At 44.5% G+C, this 21486-nt stretch overlaps 1 protein-coding gene across 1 annotated transcript in view; it reads left to right on the top strand.

Annotated features, from left to right (window-relative positions):
- Positions 1-21486, top strand: part of cdhr1a (cadherin-related family member 1a) — a 61628-nt gene that overhangs the window by 27519 nt on the left and 12623 nt on the right. Inside the window, exons 13-16 of the mRNA XM_063070626.1 lie at positions 1175-1327; positions 3551-3715; positions 10587-10654; positions 17600-17828. Coding sequence (XP_062926696.1) covers positions 1175-1327; positions 3551-3715; positions 10587-10654; positions 17600-17828 — 615 coding nt within the window. The remainder of the gene's footprint in view (positions 1-1174; positions 1328-3550; positions 3716-10586; positions 10655-17599; positions 17829-21486) is intronic.

The raw sequence follows: 21486 nt of genomic DNA, 5'->3' as shown, positions 1-21486 counted from the left end.
TGTACCTGGTTTTCTGCCTAGTTCCATCCTCCTGACCCAGGACCATAGCCCTCAATACTCCTCTCATCCATGTACCGCTACAAACTTCTCCTGTTACAATTGAATACGCGTCAGTGGTGGGAATTGGGCAGCAAATCATAAACACAAGAGATTCTGCAGATGCTGGAAATCCAGGGCAATGCACACAAAATGCTGGAGGAACTTAGCAGGTCAGGCAGAATCTATGGAAAGAAATAAACAGTTAGCATTTTGGGCCGAGACCCTTCATCAGGTCTGGAAAGGAAGGGGGTAAGAAACACAATAAGAGGGTGGGGGAGGGAAAGGAGTACAAGCTAGAAGGTGATAGGTAAAGCCAGGTGTGTGGGGGAGGGGGATGAAGTAAGAAGCTGGGAGGTGATTGGTAGTAAAGGGCTGAAGAAGAATCTGATAGGAGAGGAGAGTAGACAATGGGTGAAAAGGAAGGAGGAGGGGCACCGGGGGAGGTGATAGGCAGGTGAAGAGAAGAGGTTAAAGAGAAGACAGAGTGGGGAATAGAAGAAAAGGGAAGGGAGAGTGAGAAAAAATACTGGAAGTTAGAGAAATCGATGTGGCATGAACATCGATTTCTCTAACTTCTGGTAATTTTTTCCCAAACCGTCAACTGCTTACCCATTTCCAAGGAAATGGCCAGTCAGTATTTTGCATCAAGGCACTTCATCAGGTCTGGAAGTAGAATAGAATGGTCTTGATCTGAAATGTTGACTGCCTGTATCCCTCTACAAATGCTGCCTGACCCATTGATTCCTCTAGTAGCTTGTTTCTGGCTCCAGATTCCAGCATCTCCAAGGAGTTCGAGATTCTTGGATATGAGGCAATTAAAGAACATAGGAATCAGAGAGGGATGTAGAATCAGAACAGATTGGCAGTGTCTTCCACCTGTTCCTATTCCTTAATCAAGTCGTTTTACTGAAAGATTTGTCAGATCTTGAAAACCTGTGATATAATTACATGCCAATATTTACTGTAACTTGTACTATCACTTCTGATGAAACACACGTAGAGATCCTGAAGACCTTACTCCATTCCAAGAAGCAATAGAAGAAAAGACTTTGCCAAACATTTTCTTGAGATCAGGGATCTTTACACCAAGTAACGGGGAACAAACAAATGTAACAAATCTTTATTTGTACTTCAGGGAGCAAATGCACAATTTAGCCTCACGTTGGTTGGCGATGGTGGAGTATTCCGAGTTATTCCACAAACCATCCTTAGTGAAGCCCAGGTCACCATAATAGTGGAGAACTCAACTGCCATCGACTATGAGATAGTCCAAGTATTCACTTTTGAGGTACGTGAGATCCGTGTATGGAATATAAACATTGAAATGGAACACTTTAATAATGAGGAGAGACTGGAGAGGGCGAGGCAGTTTCCCTTGTATAACAGTAGACATAAAAGAAGCATATAAAGTTAGGAGGGATATAGATAGGCACACTGAAGGAAATTATTCCCCATTATCAGAGGTAGATAAAATTAGCGGGCATAGATAGAGACAGATGTGGACTTGTGCAGAGAGAATAAAGTGGGATTATTGTAGAGTTATACCCCATGGAAATAGGCCCTTGGGCCCAACTAGTCCAAGCCAACCAAGATGTCCAAGTAAGCCAGTCTCAATTGCTTGTGCTTGGCTCAATTCCCACTAAGCGTTTCATAATCATATACAGTACTGTGCAAAAATCATGAGTGTGCGCGTACACACACACATACTGTAGCTAGGGTTGTCTAAGACTTTTGCACAATACTGTAGTAATTTTCTGTATTCATAGTCATAGTCATACTTTATTGATCCCGGGGGAAATTGGTTTTCGTTACTGTTGCACCATAAATAATTAAATAGTAATAAAACCATAAATAATTGAGTAGTAATATGTAAATTATGCCAGGAAATAAGTCCAGGACCAGCCTATTGGCTCAGGGTGTCTGACCCTCCAAGGGAGGAGTTGTAAAGTTTGATGGCCACAGGCAGGAATGACTTCCTATGACGCTCTGTGTTGCATCTCGGTGGAATGAGTCTCTGGCTGAATGTACTCCTGTACCCAACCAGTACATTATGTAGTGGATGGGAGACATTGGCCAAGATGGCATGCAACTTGGTATTGCATTGTAATGCTGCTACAAAATGAAAACAAATTTCATGACATACGTGAGTGATGATAAACCTGATTCTGACATTGGTCCCTATTGTGGACTGAAAGTGGGAAGGGGGCAGGGAGAGGGAAATCATGGGTTGGGAAAAGGGGAAGGAAGAGGGGAGGGACCGGGAAGCACCAGAGAGACATTTTGTAATGATCAGTAAACCAATTGCTTGGAATCATATAGCCTTGCCTGGTGTCTTAGGGCTGGGTGCGTCTGCACCTGTGCCATCCCCTATCTCTGGCACCCCTTCTCTGCCACCTGTCCCCCACCTCCCCCCAGTGCACTCCACATTCACTATTCCCAACGTCCTTTGCCCTCTCCGTTCCATGTTGACAAATACAGTATTGTGCAGAAGTCTTTCAGTACTCTATATATACACCATGCTCTGGGTGAAAACATTTCTCCTCGGATTCCTATTAAATCTTTCCCCTTCTCACACTTAAATTTATGCCCTTTAGTTCTTGATTCCCCAATCCTAGGAAAAGGACCTTATCTATGACCCTCATACATCTCTGTAAGATTATCCCTCATTCCCCTATGCTCCATTGAGAACAATCCCACTCTGCTCAACCTGTGTCCATAACTCAGTCTCTTGAGTCTTGACAACATAGTTCTCTTCTCACTGCTGTCATCATGAAGGAGCTACAGGAGCCTGAGGACCCACACCACCAGGTTCAGGAATAGTTACTACCAATTACCTATCAGGCTCTTGAACCAAAGGGGATAACTTCACTCAACTTCACTTGCCCCATCACTAAAGTGTTCGCTTGACCTAGTGACCCACGTTCAAGGATTCTTCATCTCGTGTTCTCGATGTTTATTGCTTGTTTATCTATTTGTTTAATAATTTGCTTATTTGTTCGTTTTGTATCTGCATACTGGTTGAATACCCAAGTTGCTGCAGCCCTTCATTGATTCTGTTATGGTTGTTATCTTATGGATTTTTTGAATGTACCTGCAAGAAAATAAATCTCAGGGTTGTATATGGTACATATATGTACTTTGATAAATTTATCTTGAACTTTGAACTTTTAAATCCCTGCTGGGCTTCTTGCAGCTTCCTGTCATCTTTCCTTTAGCAGGGTGACCAAATCTGAACAAAATATTTCAAACATCACATGTTTGACGTTTGACGACTCTGCAACGTCATGTGTCACTGCCACACAACATCTCATTGTATGTTTTGAATATATGGGTTCTTAATGGTTGAGCAAAGACTTGCTGGGATTGAGGGTCTGCTTCTGTGCCGTATCATGCTAAGACTCTACGGTGGCCAATCAGCCTCCCTTTGACTATAAGCCTGTAATCCCATGGATTGGTTTTGTCATTTTGGTTGTCCAGTTTCAGTGAAAATGCTTTTTTTTCTCCCTTGTAGCTCCTTGCTGTTGAATCCGATACTCCAGAGCAACTCAGTTCAACAGCCACCGTCATCATTCATATAATTGATACAAATGACAATACTCCCAAGTTCACCTCGGAATTCTATGTCGCTCGGATTCCAGAAAACTCACCTGGAGGCTCTCCTGTTATCTGTGTATCAGTAAGTGTGTGCTTCTGCGATAACTTCAAAAAACTTTCTTGTAAATAAACAGATTGCTCTGCTGGTGAAGGCCAGCTAAGCCTTATAAAATAGCCATCCCCAAGTTTGGTTCCCAATCCGTGGTGAGTTACTTGGAGCTGGAATTGGAGTTAGTTTATTATTGTCACGTAGGTTTGTAGAATCATGGGGCACAGAAACAGATCCTTCAGCCCATCTAGGTGTACCAGCCAGGTCTTGTGCTTTGTCCCATCTACCCTGTATCTGGACTTTAGTCCTTCATATCTCTCTCCTCATCCATCTCTCTCTCATCATCCATGTACATATACAAACTTCTTTTAAATGTCACAATTAAACTACTATTTCTGCTGGATCACCCTCAGTCCACACTTGTACCACCTTCTGGGTGAGGAGCTCCCCCCAGTTCCCAATAACTGTTTCACCTTTCACCCTAAACTTATGACCTCTAGTTCTAGTCCCACTCAAACTGAGGGGAAAAATGCCGTGAGCATTCATCCTGTCTATACCCCTCATATTTGTGTATACCTCCATAAGATCTCTCATTCTCTTGCACTCCAGAGAATAAAGTTGTAACCAATTCAACCTTCCCCTATAACTCAAGTCATCAAGTCCTGGCAACATCCTTCCCAGCACAATTGGTGCTTGATTTCAAATTTTAAGAGAAGTTTGGATAGGTACATGAATGGTAAGGGTATGGACAGCTATGGGCCTGGTGCAGTTAATGGGAGTAGGCAGTTTATATGGTTGGGCATGGACTGTGCTGTAATTTTCTATGACTCTGACTCTCTGAATTTGTTTGAAGTTTGAATAGATTCGACATGTCACCAAACACTTTGATAAACTTCTAGAGATGGACAGTGGAGGATATTCTAACTGGTTGCATCATGGCCTGGCATGGTAACACCAGTGCCCTGGAATTAAAAAGTATACATCCCAGTACATCCCAGTCCATCACAGGCAATGCCCTCCCCGTCACTGAGTACATTTACATGGACCACTACTGCAAGAAAACTGCATCCATCATCAAAGACTCCAACATCCAGGCCAGGGATTCCCAACCTTTTTTTCTGACATGGACCAACACCATTAAGCAAGGGGCCCGTGGACCCAGGTTGGAAACCCCTGATCTAAGTCATGCCTTCACCCCAACTCTAAACCCACAATCTACAGGCTCACTGTTAAGGACTCTACAACTCATATTATCAGCATTATTTTCTTCCTTTGCAAAGTTTGTCTACTTTTGCACATTGGTTGCTTGATAGTCTGTCTCTGTTTTGCATATTCTTTTCATAAATTCCATCGTTATTTCTTTTTCCTGTAACTGCCTTCAAGGAAATGAATCTCAAGGTAGTATATGGTAACATATATTTGCTTTGAGAATGAATTTAGTTTGAAATTTGAACTTTGAGGGCCGGCTGGTAGCGCAATGACATCGGCGCTGGACCCGGGAGCGGAGGTTCCCGGGTTCAAAACCAGTCGGGTCCGCTCCCGAGTACGCTTTCCATCCGTGCTGGGTTGAGTGTCGAGATCACAACTCAGCCTCGTAAAATAAAGGGAAAATACTGGGAAGATGTCTGTGTGAGGAGTCGCGCCACACAGTCTCTCTCTCGCTCCGCGCCTTGTAAAAGCCATGAAAAAGACATGATCATGGACCCACGCACGGACAAGCAGACGCGCACACACAGACCCGCACGCACGCAGGTACAAGCCAAAAAAAAAGAAAGGAATTTGAACTTTGAGGGATAGGAGATGTTTTGGGATGTGGGCCTGATAAGGTCAAATGGGACTAGTTTTAGGTGGGTACCTTGGTCAGGTATGGGGTGGGGGCTACTGTGCAGGATCGAAGTAAGCTGCAGAGAGTTGTAAAATTAATCAGCTCCATCTTGGGCACTAGCTTCCGTAGTTTCCAAGACATCTTCAAGGAATGGTGCCTCAAAAAGCCAGCACCAACCTTCAAGGACCCAGCCAGGACATGCCCTTTGCTCAGGGCTATCATCAGGAAGGAGATACGGAAACCTGAAGGCACACAGTCAACGATTCAGGAACAGCTTCTTCCCCTCTGCCATCCGATTTCGGAATGAACATTGAACCCATGAACACTACCTCACTACTTTTTTAATTTCTGTGTTTACACTGCTTATTTAATTCAACTAAATTATATATATTTACTGCAATTCACTGTTTTTTCTATATTTATCATTTACGTATCACATTACATTACTGCCACAAAGTTAACAAATTTCACGACCTATGTTGGTGTTGATTCTGATTGGGCCAAAGGGCCTGTTTCCCTGCTGATTTACTCTGTGACTCTAAATGTCCCTGCTGAGTTACTCTGTTACTCTGTGACTCTAAATGTCCCTGCTGAGTTACTCTGTGACTCTAAATGTCCCTGCTGATTTACTCTGTGACTCTAAATGTCCCTGCTGAGTTACTCTGTGACTCTGTGACTCTAAATGCCCCTGCTGTGTTACTCTGTGACTCTGAATGTCCCTGCTGTGTTACTCTGTGACTCTGTGACTCTAAATGTCCCTGCTGAGTTACTCTGTGACTCTGTGACTCTAAATGTCCCTGCTGAGTTACTCTGTGACTCTGTAACTCTAAATGTCCCTGCTGTGTTACTCTGTGACTCTAAATGTCCCTGCTGTGTTACTCTGTGACTCTGTGAATCTAAATGTCCCTGCTGAGTTACTCTGTGACTCTAAATGTCCCTGCTGTGTTACTCTGTGACTCTAAATGTCCCTGCTGAGTTACTCTGTGACTCTGTGACTCTAAATGTCCCTGCTGAGTTACTCTGTGACTCTGTGACTCTAAATGCCCCTGCTGAGTTACTCTGTGACTCTAAATGTCCCTGCTGAGTTACTCTGTGACTCTAAATGTTCCTGCTGAGTTACTCTGCGACTCTAAAGTCCCTGCTGAGTTACTCTGTGACTCTGTGATTCTAAATGTCCCTGCTGTGTTACTCTGTGACTCTGAAACTCTAAATGTCCCTGCTGAGTTACTCTGTGACTCTAAATGTCCCTGCTGTGTTACTCTGTGTCTCTGTGACTCTAAATGTCCCTGCTGAGTTACTCTGTGACTCTAAATGCCCCTGCTGAGTTACTCTGTGACTCTAAATGTCCCTGCTGAGTTACTCTGTGACTCTGTGACTCTAAATGTCCCTGCTGTGTTACTCTGTGACTCTGTGACTCTAAATGTCCCTGCTGTGTTACTCTGTGACTCTGTGTCCCTGCTGAGTTACTCTGTGTCTCTAAATGCCCCTGCTCAGTTACTCTGTGAGTCTAAATGTCCCTGCTGAGTTACACTGTAACTCTGTGACTCTAAATGCCCCTGCTGAGTTACTCTGTGACTCTAAATGCCCCTGCTCAGTTACTCTGTGACTCTGTGACTCTAAATGTCCCTGCTGAGTTACTTTGTGACTCTGTGACTCTAAATGTCCCTGCTGAGTTACACTGTGACTCTGTGAATCTAAATGTCCCTGCTGAGTTACACTGTAACTCTAAATGTCCCTGCTGTGTTACTCTGTTACTCTGTGACTCTAAATGTCCCTGCTGAGTTACTCTGTGACTCTAAATGCCCCTGCTGTGTTACTCTGTGACTCTGCGACTCTAAATGTCCCTGCTGAGTTACTCTGTGACTCTGTGACTCTAAATGTCCCTGCTGGGTTACTCTGTGACTCTGTCACTCTAAATGTCCCTGCTGGGTTACTCTGTGACTCTGTCACTCTAAACGTCCCTATTGTGAGTGACTTAACTTCCTCTGAATTCCACTCATCAGTCCTGCCCATGCTTGCTGAGTCAATCTACACGGTTAGTTGCCTTAGAGCATTCCATTATGTTGGGAGCTTGCTCTCCAAAGTAGATTGTTATTGGCTCTGAGTATCCTCAGTCCCTGAATGCAATAAGAGTTACAGACATCCCTAAATCACTGGACAGCAGAAAAGCCCAATTCTAAGAAAGCAATTTCACTCGATACCGGGTATTTTTTATGTTGTTAAGATCATAGACATAGGAGCATAATTAGGCAGCCCATTGAGCCTGTTCCGCCATTCCATCATGGCTGGTTCTGAATCCCACCCAACACCATACACCTGCCTTCTCACCATATCCTTTGATGCCCCGACCAATCATGAAACGATCAACTTCCACCTTAAATATACCCATGGACTTGGCCTCCACCACAGTCTGCAGCAGAGTAGTCCACAGATTTACTACTCTCTGTCTAAAAAAATTCCTCTTTACCTCTGTTCTAAAGGGTTGTCCCTTAATTTTGAGGCTGTGCCTTCTAGTTCTGGATACCCCCACCATAGGAAACTTCCTCTCTGCGTCCACCCTATCTAGTCCTTTCAAAATTCAGTAGGTTTCAATGAGAATTCTAAATTCCAGTGAGTACAGGCCCAAAGCTGCCAAACGCTCTGCATATGTTAAACCCTTCATTCCCAGAATCATCCTCGTGAACCTTCTCTGGACTCTCTCCAATGACAACACATCCTTTCCGAGATATGAGGCCCAAAACTGTTGACAATTCTCTGTATAGCCTGACTAGTGTTCCCTTATAAAGGCTCAGCAAAATCTCCTTGCTTTTATATTCTATTCCCTTTGAAATAAATGCTAACATTGCATTTGCCTTCTTCACCACAGACTCAGCCTATAAATTAACTTTCTGGGAGTCTTGCACGAGGACTCCTAAGTTCCTCTGCACCTCTGATGTTTGAACCTTCTCCCCTTTTAGATAATAGTATTGTTCCCTTTACCAAAATGCATTATCATCCATTTCTCAACACTATATTCCATCTGCCACTTTTTTTACCCATTCTTCCAATTTGTCTAAGTCCTGCTGCAATCGTATTGCTTCCTCAGCACTACCTACCCCTCCACCTATCTTTGTATCATCCGCAAATTTTGCCACAAGGCCATCAATTCCATTATCTAAATCACTGACAAGCACTGTGAAAAGCAGCGGTCCCAATACTGACCCCTGAGGAATACCACTAATCACTAGCGGCCAACAAGAAAAGACTCCTTTTATTCTCACCCACTGCCTCCTGCCTGTCAGCCACTTGTTCTTTGTTGATGTTACTGGCATAACAGAAATTATTGCCAATTCCTCATTGTGCTAAGGTATTCTAAGACAACTATGTGGTCTAACAGTAGGTAGATGTGGCAGATTCCCAACCCTGATGATGTCACACCCAACAACATATCAGGTAAGCAATTTTGCTCATTGCCTGGGAATAGTTTGCAAATTACCAGATTACTTTTTGGTGAAATTTAAGCCCATGACCTCTGCGTTCTTAATCCAGTAACAAAGAAAACATACCAGTACACTTAAAATGCTGGAGGAACTCAGCAAGCCAGATAACAAGGGGTATAAACAGTTGATGCTTCAGTCTGAGTCCCTTCATCAGGATATCCCGGTCCAAAACGTTGGCCGTTTATTTCCCTCCATAGGTGCTGAGTTCCTACAAGCATTTGCTCAAGATTTCCAGTATCTGCAGTATCATTTTTGTGTAGAAACATACTACTTAGGAGCAGGAACAGGGTCACTTGACTCCTCAATATTATTCTGTTGCTTAATACGACCACTTATCACTATATACTACCTCAAGATTCATTTTCTTGCAAGCATTCATAGCAGAACAAAGAAACACAATAGAATCAATGAAAAACTACACACAAACTAAAACTGACAAAGAACCATTGTGCAAAGGAAGACAAATTGTGCAAATACAGAAACAAGTAAATGAATAATACTGAGAACATGAGTTGTGAAGTCCTTAAAGCTGAGTCCGTAGCTTGTAGAATCAGTTTAGAGTGAATATTTGATATGATTGTAATCTCAGTTCTACATTCTTGTCTCTCCATTCACTCCCTCTGATCAAGCATTTATCAATCCCACCCAGAAATATTTACAACAATTCTGATTCCAATGTCCTTTGAGGTAGAGAGATCCAATGTAAAAGTCACTATGACCATCTAAATTGGTTCCATTTTAATGCAAATCTCTCTTTGATGCTTTGTGTTGGTTGGTAGCTCTCAAAGTGCTCCAGTTGAGGCCAAACCAAAGTTTTATACATCTGCAACATGACTTTTTGGCTTTTATGGCAAACATATGAAAGTGAACAATTCAGATGCTATATGACGTTGTTGACTTGCTTACCCATTTTTAACTGTAGACTTGTAATTAACCAATGACATGTGATGATTACAACTAGCAGAATCGGAATCAGGTTTGTTGTCACCGACATACTGTATGTCATGGAATGTGTTGTTTTGTGGCAGTGGTACATTGCAATACATTAAAAAAATACTGTAAGTTACAATAAAAATAAAGGAAAACAAATAAGGATGTCGTGCAAAAAGCAGTGAGATAGTGTTCATGGGTTCATGTATCATTCTGATGGCTGAGGGGAAAAAACTATTCCTAAAACTTTGAGTTGTTTTCGGGCTCTTTTACCTTCTCCCTGATAGTAGCAATGAGAAGGGGGCATGTCCTGGGTGGAGGGGCTCCTTCATGATGGATGTCCCTTTTTGAGGCATCTCCTTTTGAAGATGTCCTCAATGCTGGGAGGCTGGTGCCCATGATGGAGCTGGCTGAGATCACAACCCTCTGCAGATTAGTGCCTTCATATCAGACAGTGATCCAACCAGTCAGAATGCTCTCCTCAGTACATCTGTAGAAATTTGGTGACATATCAAATCTCCTCAAATGTCTAATGAAATATAGCCGGTGTTGTGCCTTCTTCATAATTGGATCGACGTGTTGTGCCCAGGGTAGATCTTCAGAGATGTTGACACCCATTAAACTTGAAGCTGCTTGTCCTCATTGCTCTGAATGTTGTTTATCTTCTTAGGCACATGACCCTGACTCAGAAATGTGGGGAGAAGTCAAGTACTCGATACACGGAGCAGGAGCAGATCTGTAAGTGATGTTATTCCTCAGAGTAACGGAGGGAATCCTCATACCTGAAGGCAAACTATGTGAATCATGGAGAGGGTTCCACAGCATCATTCTCGTTACCTGCATGGCAATGAATTTTGCAGATTCACTACCATCTGGCTAAAGAATTTCCTCCTCGTCTCTGTTCTAGAGTGATGCCTTTCTATTCTGAGGCTGTACCTTCTGGGCCTAGACTCTCCACTATAGGAAATATCTTCTTCACGTCCACTCTATCAATATTCCATAAGTTTCAGTGACACTTCCCCCTCGTTCTTTAAACTCCAGCGAGTACAGGCTCAGAGATATCAAACACCCATCATACGTTAACCCTTTCACTCTGGTATCATTCTCATGAAACTCCTCTGGACGCTCTCCAATGTCAACACATTCTTTCTTAGATAAGAGACCCAAAACTGCTCACAATACTCCATATGCAGTTTGACCAATGACTTACAAAGCCTCAGCAATACATCCTTGCTTTTATATTCCAGTCCTCTCAAAACGAATAGTAACATTCCTTCCTTACCACTGGCTCACATGCAAGTTAATCTTTAGGGAGTCCTGCACAGGGACTCCCAAGTCCCTTTTCACCTTTCACTTCTGACTTTTCTCCCCATTTAGAAAATAGTCTACGCCTGTATTCCATCTACCAAAATGTATGACTGTACGCCTCCCTGCACTGTATTCCACCTGCCTCTTCTTTGCCCATTCTTCTAACTTGTCCAAGTCCTTCTGGAGACTCCACCCACCGTTGTTTCATCCATAAACTTGGCCACAAAGCCTTCCATTTTGTCATTGAAGGAAGCGGTCCCAACATGGGACCTGCGGAATACCACTAGTCACTGGCAATCAACCAGAAAAAGCCCCCTTTATTCCTACTCTTTGTCTCCTGCCAGTCAGCCAATCTTCTTTCTATGCTAGTGTCTTTCCTGTAATACCATAATAATAACAAAGTTCAAAGTAAAACTTATTGTCAGAGTACATACATACAACCTTGAGTCTTTTTCCTGCAGGCACACTTAGCTAATCTATAGAACAGTAACTGTAAACAGGATCAATGGACAGCAAACTGTGCAAATACAAATATAAATAAATAGCAATAAATAACAAGCATGGAAAAAACAAGATAAAAGAGTCTGTAAGTGAGTGTAGCTTTCCCCCTCTGTTCAAGAGCCCGATGGTTGAGGGGTAGTATCTGCTCTCGAATCTGGTGGTGCGAGTCCTGAGGCACCTGTACCTTCTTCCTGCTACGTTAGTAATGACGTTACCACAGCAGCAACAACACGGGCTCAACTATGCTGCTGTCCATAAGGATTTTGTGTGTTCTCCCTGTGATCATGTGGGTTTTCTACGGGTGGTCTGGTTTCCTCTCACATTCCAAAGATGTAGATGAATTTGTCACATGGGTGTCATTGGGTGGTGAAGCACACTGGACTGGGTGGGCCTGATATCGGACTGTATCGCCAAATAAAAAATACAAGTGGCTCCCCCCTCTTCTCTCACATGGAGACGCTTTCTTTTTCTTGATGTCATTCCCTCTTCTAACCCGTTAGCTTCCTGAGCCATCTGCATTGGCAAATTAACAATGCAGATTTTCCTGCATTTACAGCCTTTCTTTTCCTTTATGTAACACAGCCTTTGTCAGACAGCCTGAGAACACATTTCTTGTGTGTTGGGTTTGTCATAGTCATACTTTATTAATCCCGGGGGAAATTGGTTTTTGTTACAGTTGCACCATAAATAATAAATAGTAATAGAACCATAAATAGTTAAATAGTAATATGTAAATTATGCCAGGAAATAAGTCCAGGACCAGCCTATTGGCTCAGGGTGTCTGACCCTCCAAGGGAGGAGTTGTAAAGTTTGATGGCCACAGGCAGGAATGACTTCCTATGACGCTCTGTGCTGCATCTCGGTGGAATGAGTCTCTGGCTGAATGTACTCCTGTGCCCAACCAGTACATTATGTAGTGGATGGAGGACATTGTCCAAGATGGCATGCAACTTGGACAGCATCCTCTTTTCAGACACCACTGTCAGAGAGTCCAGTTCCATCCCCACAACATCACTGGCCTTACGAATGAGTTTGTTGATTCTGTTGGTGTCTGCTACCCTCAGCCTGCTGCCCCAGCACACAACAGCAAACATGGTAGCACTGGTCACCACAGACTGGTGGAACATCCTCAGCATCGTCCAGCAGATGTTGAAGGACCTCAGTCTCCTCAGGAAATAGAGACGGCTCTGACCCTTCTTGTAGACAGCCTCAGTGTTCTTTGACCAGTCCAGTTTATTGTCAATTCATATCCCCAGGTATTTGTAATCCTCCACCATGTCCACACTGACCCCCCTGGATGGAAACAGGGGTCACCGGTACCTTAGCTCTCCTCAGGTCTACCACCAGCTCCTTAGTCTTTTTCACATTAAGCTGCAGATAATTCTGCTCACACCATGTGACAAAGTTTCCTACTGTAGCCCTGTACTCAGCCTCATCTCCCTTGCTGATGCACCCAACTATGGCAGAGTCATCAGAAAACTTCTGAAGATGACAAGACTCTGTGCAGTAGTTGAAGTCCGAGGTGTAAATGGTGAAGAGAAAGGGAGACAAGACAGTCCCCTGTGGAGCCCCAGTGCTGCTGATCACTCTGTCAGACACACAGTGTTGCAAGCACACGTACTGTGGTCTGCCAGACAGGTAATCAAGAATCCATGACACCAGGAAAGCATCCACCTGTGTCGCTGTCAGCTTCTCCCCCAGCAGAGCAGGGCGGATGGTGTTGAACGCACTGGAGAAGTCAAAAAACATGACCCTCACAGTGCTCGCTGGCTTGTCCAGGTGGGCGTAGACACAGTTCAGCAGGTTGACGATAGCATCCTCAACACCTAGTCAGGGCTGGTAGGTGAACTGGAGGGGATCTAAGTGTGGCCTGACCATAGGCCGGAGCAGCTCCAGAACAAGTCTCTCCAGGGTCTTCATGATGTGGGAGATCAATGCCACCGGTCTGTAGTCATTGAGGCCGCTGGGGCGCGGCGTCTTCGGCACAGGGACGAGGCAGGACATTTTTCACAGCACAGGAACCCTCCGGAGCCTCAGGCTCAGGTTGAATACATGGCAAAGTACTCCACATAGCTGAGGGGCACAGGCTTTGAGCACCCTGGTACTGACACCATCAGGTCCTGCAGCCTTGCTTGGGTTGAGATGTTTCAGCTGTGAAACCCACCATGGTGGTTTTGTGTGGGGAAGGGGTATAGTCATGAGAGCAGGGTGGGGGACTGTGAGGAGGGGTTGGAGGGGAGAGTGGAACATGTGTTGGGTGGGGGCTGACAACAGATGGCTCATGTGGGGATGGGCAGGGGCCACAATGTCAGATCTGTTAAAGAACAGGTTAAGTTCTTTGGCCCTGTCCACACTGCCTTCAGCTCCTCTGTTGCTAGTTTGCCGGAACCCAGTGATGGTCCTCATCCTCCTCCAGACCTCTCTCATGTTGTTCTGCTGGAGTTTCCACTCAAGCTTCCTCCTGTACCTGTCCTTAGCCTCCCTGATCCTGGCTTTCAGGCCCCTCTGTATTGCCATCAGTTCCTCCCTATTTCCATCTCTAAACACCCTCTTTTTAGCGTTCAGGATGTCCTTAATGTCCTTTGTTAAGTGGACCTGCTTCTGGAGTGAGAGGAGAGGAGGAGGACAGGAAGTTGGGTCAGAACCCAGAACTCCCCCCCCACCCCTGAGATTCTACCTGGTTTACAAAACACTGCAAATTCTGGTTTGACCCATTTAGTACATGCTGACCTAATCGTCTACTTAATCCCATCGATCTACACCTGGGGCATATCCTTCAAAACCCCTCCCATATATGTACTTCTCCAAACTTCTCTTAAGTGTTACAATTGAGCCCACATTTTTCACTTCTGCAGGTAGCCTGCTCCATACTTGGACCACCCTACGAGTGAAGATAATGCCCTAGAGTACTACAACTCTAAACAGGCCCTTCAGCCAATTTAGTCTGTGGCAAGCTGTTATTCTGCCTAGTCCCATCGATCTGCCCCGAAGGATAGCCCTCCACAACCTTTCCATCCACATACTTATCCACATTTCTCTTAAGTGATGAAACTGAACCCACATCCACCACTCTGCTGGCAGCATGTTCCACACTCTCACCACACTCTGAGTGAAGAACTTCCTCCTTAGGTTCCCCTAAAATATTTCAACTTTCACCTTTGAACTATGGCTTCTAGTTGTAGTCTCGCCCAACCTCAGTGGAAAAATCTGCTTCCATTTACGCTATCTATACCCGTCATAATTTTGTATACCTCTGTCAAATCTCCCCTCAATCTCCTACACTTTGATGAAGAAGTTTAGTCAATAGAGCAATATTGGCACACTTTATTAGCAATCTGTGTTGCGATAATGTGAGAGCAGTCCTGGAAAAATTATTTTCTTTTAACAACATTTATAAATATTTGTTTTAAAACCAGATTTTATTTGCACAAGTTTGTTGACCTTGCACTTTGGTTGAATGCCCAAGTTAGTGTGATTCTAATATGGTTACTATTCTATTATTGATTTATTGCGTATTCACAAAAGAAAATGAATCCCGGGGTTGCATATGGGTGATATTCTGTACTTTGATAGTAAATTTACTTTGAACATTGAGTTTTCAAATAGGATGAATCTGGGCCTGTTGTATTAGCACTCCCCCTGGTGGACAATCTGCCATACTGCACCTGCAGAATTTCTGTTGTTTGCCATACTGCAGCTTCTTTTTTGCATATCAGACAACAGCTGAAAATGTCTAAGGATTGCAATGTAATCAACCTTTCCTGTTCAGACTTAAATAACAAAACAATAATGATAGGGTGTAGTCATTAGATTGATGCAAATACAGCTTGGAGTTTGGCGTTCAGTTCTGGTGCCCTCAGTAAGGAGTTAATTGGTCTTTGTAAGTTGTCCTGTGTTTAGGCAAGGGTTAAGTAGGTGGGTTTCTGGGCAGTGCAGCTCATTGGGCTCTGGTTTCCTCCCACATCCCAAAGATGAGTAAGGGTCAGTAGGCTGTGGGCATGCCATGCTGGCACTGGAAACATGGCATCATTTGCCAGCTGCCCTCATCACATCCTCGGACTGTATTGGTCATTGATGCAAAAGCAAAGCAATTCACTGTATGTTTCGATGTTTTGATAAACATATGACAAATAAAGCTAATCTTTTATATTTTCTTCTTTTTCCATTTCCCCTGCTCTCATGATGTGATGTAGTTTCTCCCTTTGGTGTGCTGGTGATAATTTAAAACTGATGAATCATAAATCTGCAAAATCAAAATGACATTTCAGTTGTTAAATATTACACATTGCTACTTATAATGTGTAAAATTTTGCATCAGATCTACAGAGTAAATGTTTTCTCTGTACATCTTATCAGGAATTGCAAAAAGGACCTTATTTTTTTATTTATATGAAGGATCTCAACCTGAAGCGTTGACTGTCTATTTCCTTCCACAGATGCTGCCTGACCCACTGAGTTCCCCCTGTATCTTGTGTGTTGCTCCAGGTTCCCACATCTGTGCTCTCTAGTGTCAATCATCTTTTGGGAAGTAGAACTCAATAGCAAAGCCCATTCCTGAGAGTGTCAAGGTCGAACTTGACGTTATTATCAAATGCACAAGTATTTGTGTGCACAGATGCAAGGAAAAACCTACTTACAGCAGCATCTCAGGGTCAAAGCATCAGATAAGCGGCATTCACAATGGAAACATAAAATAAACATAGATTATGCACAGTTTTTACAAGAAAAAAATGCCAAGTCCATTTTACTGTGAGCAAAGTAATCATAGTGTTACTAAACATATGGTTCAAGAACTAAACAGCTGAAGGGAAGTAACTGTTCTTGCATCTGGTGGAGTGGGACTTCAGGCTTCTGTACCTCCTGCCTGATGGTAGCTGCGAGAAGAGAGATAGTGGGATGTTTGATGATGGATGTTACTTTCTTGATATAGCACTTGTGAGCTAATTTCTTGAATCACTGCAGTCCTTCTGGCTAAAGTACTCCCACAATTCTGTTAGGTCGAGTGAGGATTTTGACTAAAGCTCAATCAACATGATCAGGATAGTGTTTGATTTGGAGGGATATCTGCATGTCACAGAGGTCTGTGACTTCTACCACCTAGAAGGCCAAAAGTGGAAGTGGAATAGGAATACCTTCAACTTTTTCCTGATTGATTAGGAACAGGTTGGGGGCTCGGTAGCGTAGTGGTTAGCACAACTCTTTACGGTACCAGTGACCCAGATTCAATTTTCACCGCTGTCTGTAAAGAGTTTGTAAATTCTCCCTGGGACTGCATGGGTTTTATCCAGGTTCTCCAGTTTCCTCCCACAGTCCAAAGACATTACGGTTGGTAGGTTAAATGATCATTGTAAATAGTCCGTTGATTAGGCTAGGGTTAAATCAGGGGATTGCTGGGCAGCAAGGCTGGACGGGCCTGAAGTGCCTACCTTGTGCCGTAAAAAAGTTGAAGTTGTTCCTGTTCAGCTTCCACTCTTGACCTTCAAGGTGGAAGAGGTCATGAATTCAGGAGGCATTGTTGGAGCAATCCTGCAGTGTATTGATGTGTTTAGAGTTACCGCACAGTAACAGGCCCTTCTGGTCCAATGAGCCCATTTACATCCTTGTGACTGATTAGGCTACTAACCTGTACGTCTTTATAATGTGGGAGGAAACCAGAGAACGTGGAGGAAACCCACGTGGTCACTGTGAGATTGTACAAACTCCTTACAGACTGGGGCAGGAATTGTACCCTGGTCGTTGGTGCTGTAATACTGCTATGCTAAGAGCTTCACTGCCATGCTGCCCTTTATAGATGGTACACACTCCAGCCACTGTGTGCCAGAGGCGAAGAGATTGAATACTTAGCCTTACTTTCCCGAGTCATTTATTTCTCAGATTCCTGATTCACCCAAGCACGGGAGTTATCTACATTCAGCCCTGGGCGGTACTGGATGCTGAAGAACAATCGAAGTACAACTTTCACATCAAAGCAGAGGACGCGGAAGGGAAACACAGCTTGGCGGAGGTCTTTGTGACGGTTCTCGACGTAAACGACCACTATCCAGAATTTAATGATAACATTTTGGACAAGGTTATGATTATTGGATCCGCTGTAAAAGTTGAGGTGAGCCGGTGGAGCTAAATAATTTGCTCTATTCGTCCTCTTCAGTGTGCACAATGATGAATAACATCAGAGCTTGTAATGCTTACACTTTCCTAGAGTAAAGTTTCAGACCGGGTAGATTAGCTTTATTTTGTCACATGTACGTTGAAGCATACAGTGTAATGTGGTCTTTGCATCAACAACCAACACACTACAAGGATGTGCTGGGGGCCAGTGTTTTGCCACACTTCTGACGCCAACAGAGCATGCCCACAACTTACTATTTCCTGAGACTGAGGTCCTTTAACATCTGCCGGCCGATGCTAAGGATGTTCTACGAGTTTGTGGTGGCCAGTGCAATCATGTTTGTTGTTGTGTGCTGGGGCAGCAGGCTGAGGGTAGCAGACACCAACAGAATCAACAAACTCATTCGTAAGGCCAGTGATGTTGTGGGGATGGAACTGGACTCTTCTCACGGTGGTGTCTGAAAAGAGGATGCTGTCCAAGTTGCATGCCATCTTGGACAATGTCTCCCATCCACTACATAATGTACTGGGTGGGCACAGGAGTACATTCAGCCAGAGACTCATTCCACCGAGATGCAGCACAGAGCGTCATAGGAAGTCATTCCTGCCTGTGGCCATCAAACTTTACAACTCCTCCCTTGGAGGGTCAGACACCCTGAGCCGATAGGCTGGTCCTGGACTTATTTCCTGGCATAATTTACATATTACTACTTAACTATTTATGGTTTTATTACTATTTATTATTTATGGTGCAACTGTAACGAAAGCCAATTTCCCCCGGGATCAATAAAGTATGACTATGACTAACCCGTACACATTTGGAATGTGGGAGTAAACTGAAGCACCTGGAGGAAAGCCTCAGTGTCTCTGGGAGAACATTCAAATTCCTTACGGACCGGCGGTGGGAATTGAACCCAGATGGCGGCACTGTAAAACGTTACACTTGCTACGGTGCTGCTGTGCACCCCGTATACCATATCGGGCCAGGTATCTTTGCCATGCTCCAATATGCAGTGTCGCTGAGCAGAGGGATCACGATGAGTTATGACTCAGAGCTTTAGCAGAATGAGAAAAAGTTTGAATAGAGGTTGGCACCAGACTTTCATACCGACTCCTCTGTACCCGCGTGGAAATCTGACAATATTGTGATTGCTGTTCCGTAGAGGATGGAGCATCAGGAATCACCGCTAAAGTTAAGGCATGGTGATTAACAGTAGTACCTGTTACAGATAGAGTCACAGAGCCATAGAACCATACACCGTGGAAACAGGCCCTTTGATACAACTGGTCCATGCCAGTCAAGATCCCCATCTAAGCTAGTCTCACTTGCTCACATTTGACCCATACCCGAACCTTTCCTATCCATGTACCTGTTCAAGTGTTGATATTGTACCTGCCTCAACCACTTCCTCCGGCAGCTCCCTCTGTCCACACCTCCCTCTGAAAGCTCCCTCTGTACATACCTCCCTCTGAAAGCTCCCTCTGTCCACACCTCCCTCTGAAAGCTCCCTCTGTTCATACCTCCCTCTGAAAGCTCCCTCTGTACATACCTCCCTCTGAAAGCTCCCTCTGTCCACACCTCCCTCTGAAAGCTCCCTCTGTCCACACCTCCCTCTGTACATACCTCCCTCTGAAAGCTCCCTCTGTACATACCTCCCTCTGAAAGCTCCCTCTGTTCATACCTCCCTCTGAAAGCTCCCTCTGTACATACCTCCCTCTGAAAGCTCCCTCTGTTCATACCTCCCTCTGAAAGCTCCCTCTGTACATACCTCCCTCTGAAAGCTCCCTCTGTCCACACCTCCCTCTGAAAGCTCCCTCTGTCCACACCTCCCTCTGAAAGCTCCCTCTGTTCATACCTCCCTCTGAAAGCTCCCTCTGTCCACACCTCCCTCTGTGTACATACCTCCCTCTGAAAGCTCCCTCTGTCCACACCTCCCTCTGAAAGCTCCCTCTGTCCACACCTCCCTCTGAAAGCTCCCTCTGTTCAAACCTCCCTCTGAAGGAGTTGCTTCTCAAGTTCTGAATAAATCTTCCCCCTTTCACCTTAAACTCTGGCCTCTAATTTTTAACTTCCTTTCTTTGTGATGAAGACTGTGTGCATTCTCCACGTCTTTTCTCCCCTCATGTCTTATACACATCTACGATGTCAAACTTCAATCTCCCATGCTCCAGGGAACGAGGTCCTTGTTCATTCGTTCTGTGCCGTGTAACATGACGCGGGTGATCATGTTCTATCCATGACCATGATTGTTCTTAGCAAATTTTTCAACCGTAATGGTTTGCCATTGCCTTCTTCTGGGCAGTGTCTTTACAAGATGGGTGACCCCAGCCATTATCAATACTCTTCAGAGATTGTCCGCCTGGCGTCAGTGGTCACATGACCAGGACTTGTGATCTGCATCAGCTGCTCTAACAACCATCCACCACCTGCTCCCATGGCTTCACGTGATCTGACTGGGGAGACTAAGCAGGTGCTACTCCTTGCCCAAGGGTGACCTGCAGGCTAGCAGAGGGAAGGAGCATCTTACACCTCCATTGGTCGAGATGTGCCTCCATGCTGCCATCCAAACGAAGTCCTGGCCCAGCTATGACTCGCTCTCTCAAGTCCTGGAAACATTCTTGTAAATTGTCTTTGCATTCTTCCCAGTTTGATGACATCTCTCCTATAACAGGGAACCAAAACCATACACAGTGCTCCAGATGAAGGCAATGGTAGATGTGAGGGGTGATTGAACCAGAAGGAGAGAGGAAAGAACACAGGGAGTGAGGATTACCTGAAGTTGGAAAAGTTAACGTTTATACTATTGTGTGACAAACAACAGTGGCACTGGCATTGTAAAATCATAGAAAAACTATGTCACAGAACAGTTTTACCTGGACTAGGGGGCATGTCTCATGAAGATAGGATGAGTGAGCTGTGACTTTTCTCTTTGGAATGAAGGAGGGTGTGAGGCGACTTGATAGAGGTGTCAAAGATGATAAGAGGCATAGGTCACGTGCACAGCTAGAGACTTTTTTTTTTCCAGGGCGGAAATGGCCAATATAAGTTGGCTCAATTTTAGAGTGATTGGAGGAAAGTATAGAGGGGACGTCAGAGGTAAGTGTTTTTGCAAAGAGAGTGGTGTGTGCTTGGAACGCCCTGCCAAGGGTGGTAGTGGAGACAGTTATATTAGGAGCAATTAATAAACCCTTAGATAGCCACATGAATAATAGAAAAATGGAGGCTTTGTAGGACAGAAGGGTTAGATTGATCTTAGAGTAGGCTGAAAGGTCAACACAGCACGATGGGCTGGAGGGTCTGTACTGTGCTGTAATATTGCATGTTAGGAAGGCATTGTATCTGAGGCCACCCTACCCTGCACTTGGTCTATAACACTTTTAGCTCAATTAAGTCTCCCCTCAACCTCTCAACCACAATTTACCCAATCATTTCTCTTTGCTCCATTTTCTGGTCTGAACATATCCCCCTAACCCATGTGCCTGGCCCGGAGTTGGAGGACTGTCTGTGTGAGTGGGAGAGAGGGAGGGAGGGAAGGAGGGACAGGGCTTGTTGTGTTCTGTGTTGTTCTGCCAAGCTCGGCTGGCACCAGAATGTGTGGTGACACTTGCAAGCTGTGCCCCAAACATCCTTTGGATGTGTTGGTTGTTAATGT

Source organism: Mobula hypostoma, chromosome 18 (genome assembly GCF_963921235.1).
Source record: "Mobula hypostoma chromosome 18, sMobHyp1.1, whole genome shotgun sequence".
NCBI classification, from domain to species: domain Eukaryota; kingdom Metazoa; phylum Chordata; class Chondrichthyes; order Myliobatiformes; family Myliobatidae; genus Mobula; species Mobula hypostoma.
The sequence above is the reverse complement of the archived record's forward strand: the minus strand, read 5'-3'. Positions and strand labels throughout refer to the sequence as shown.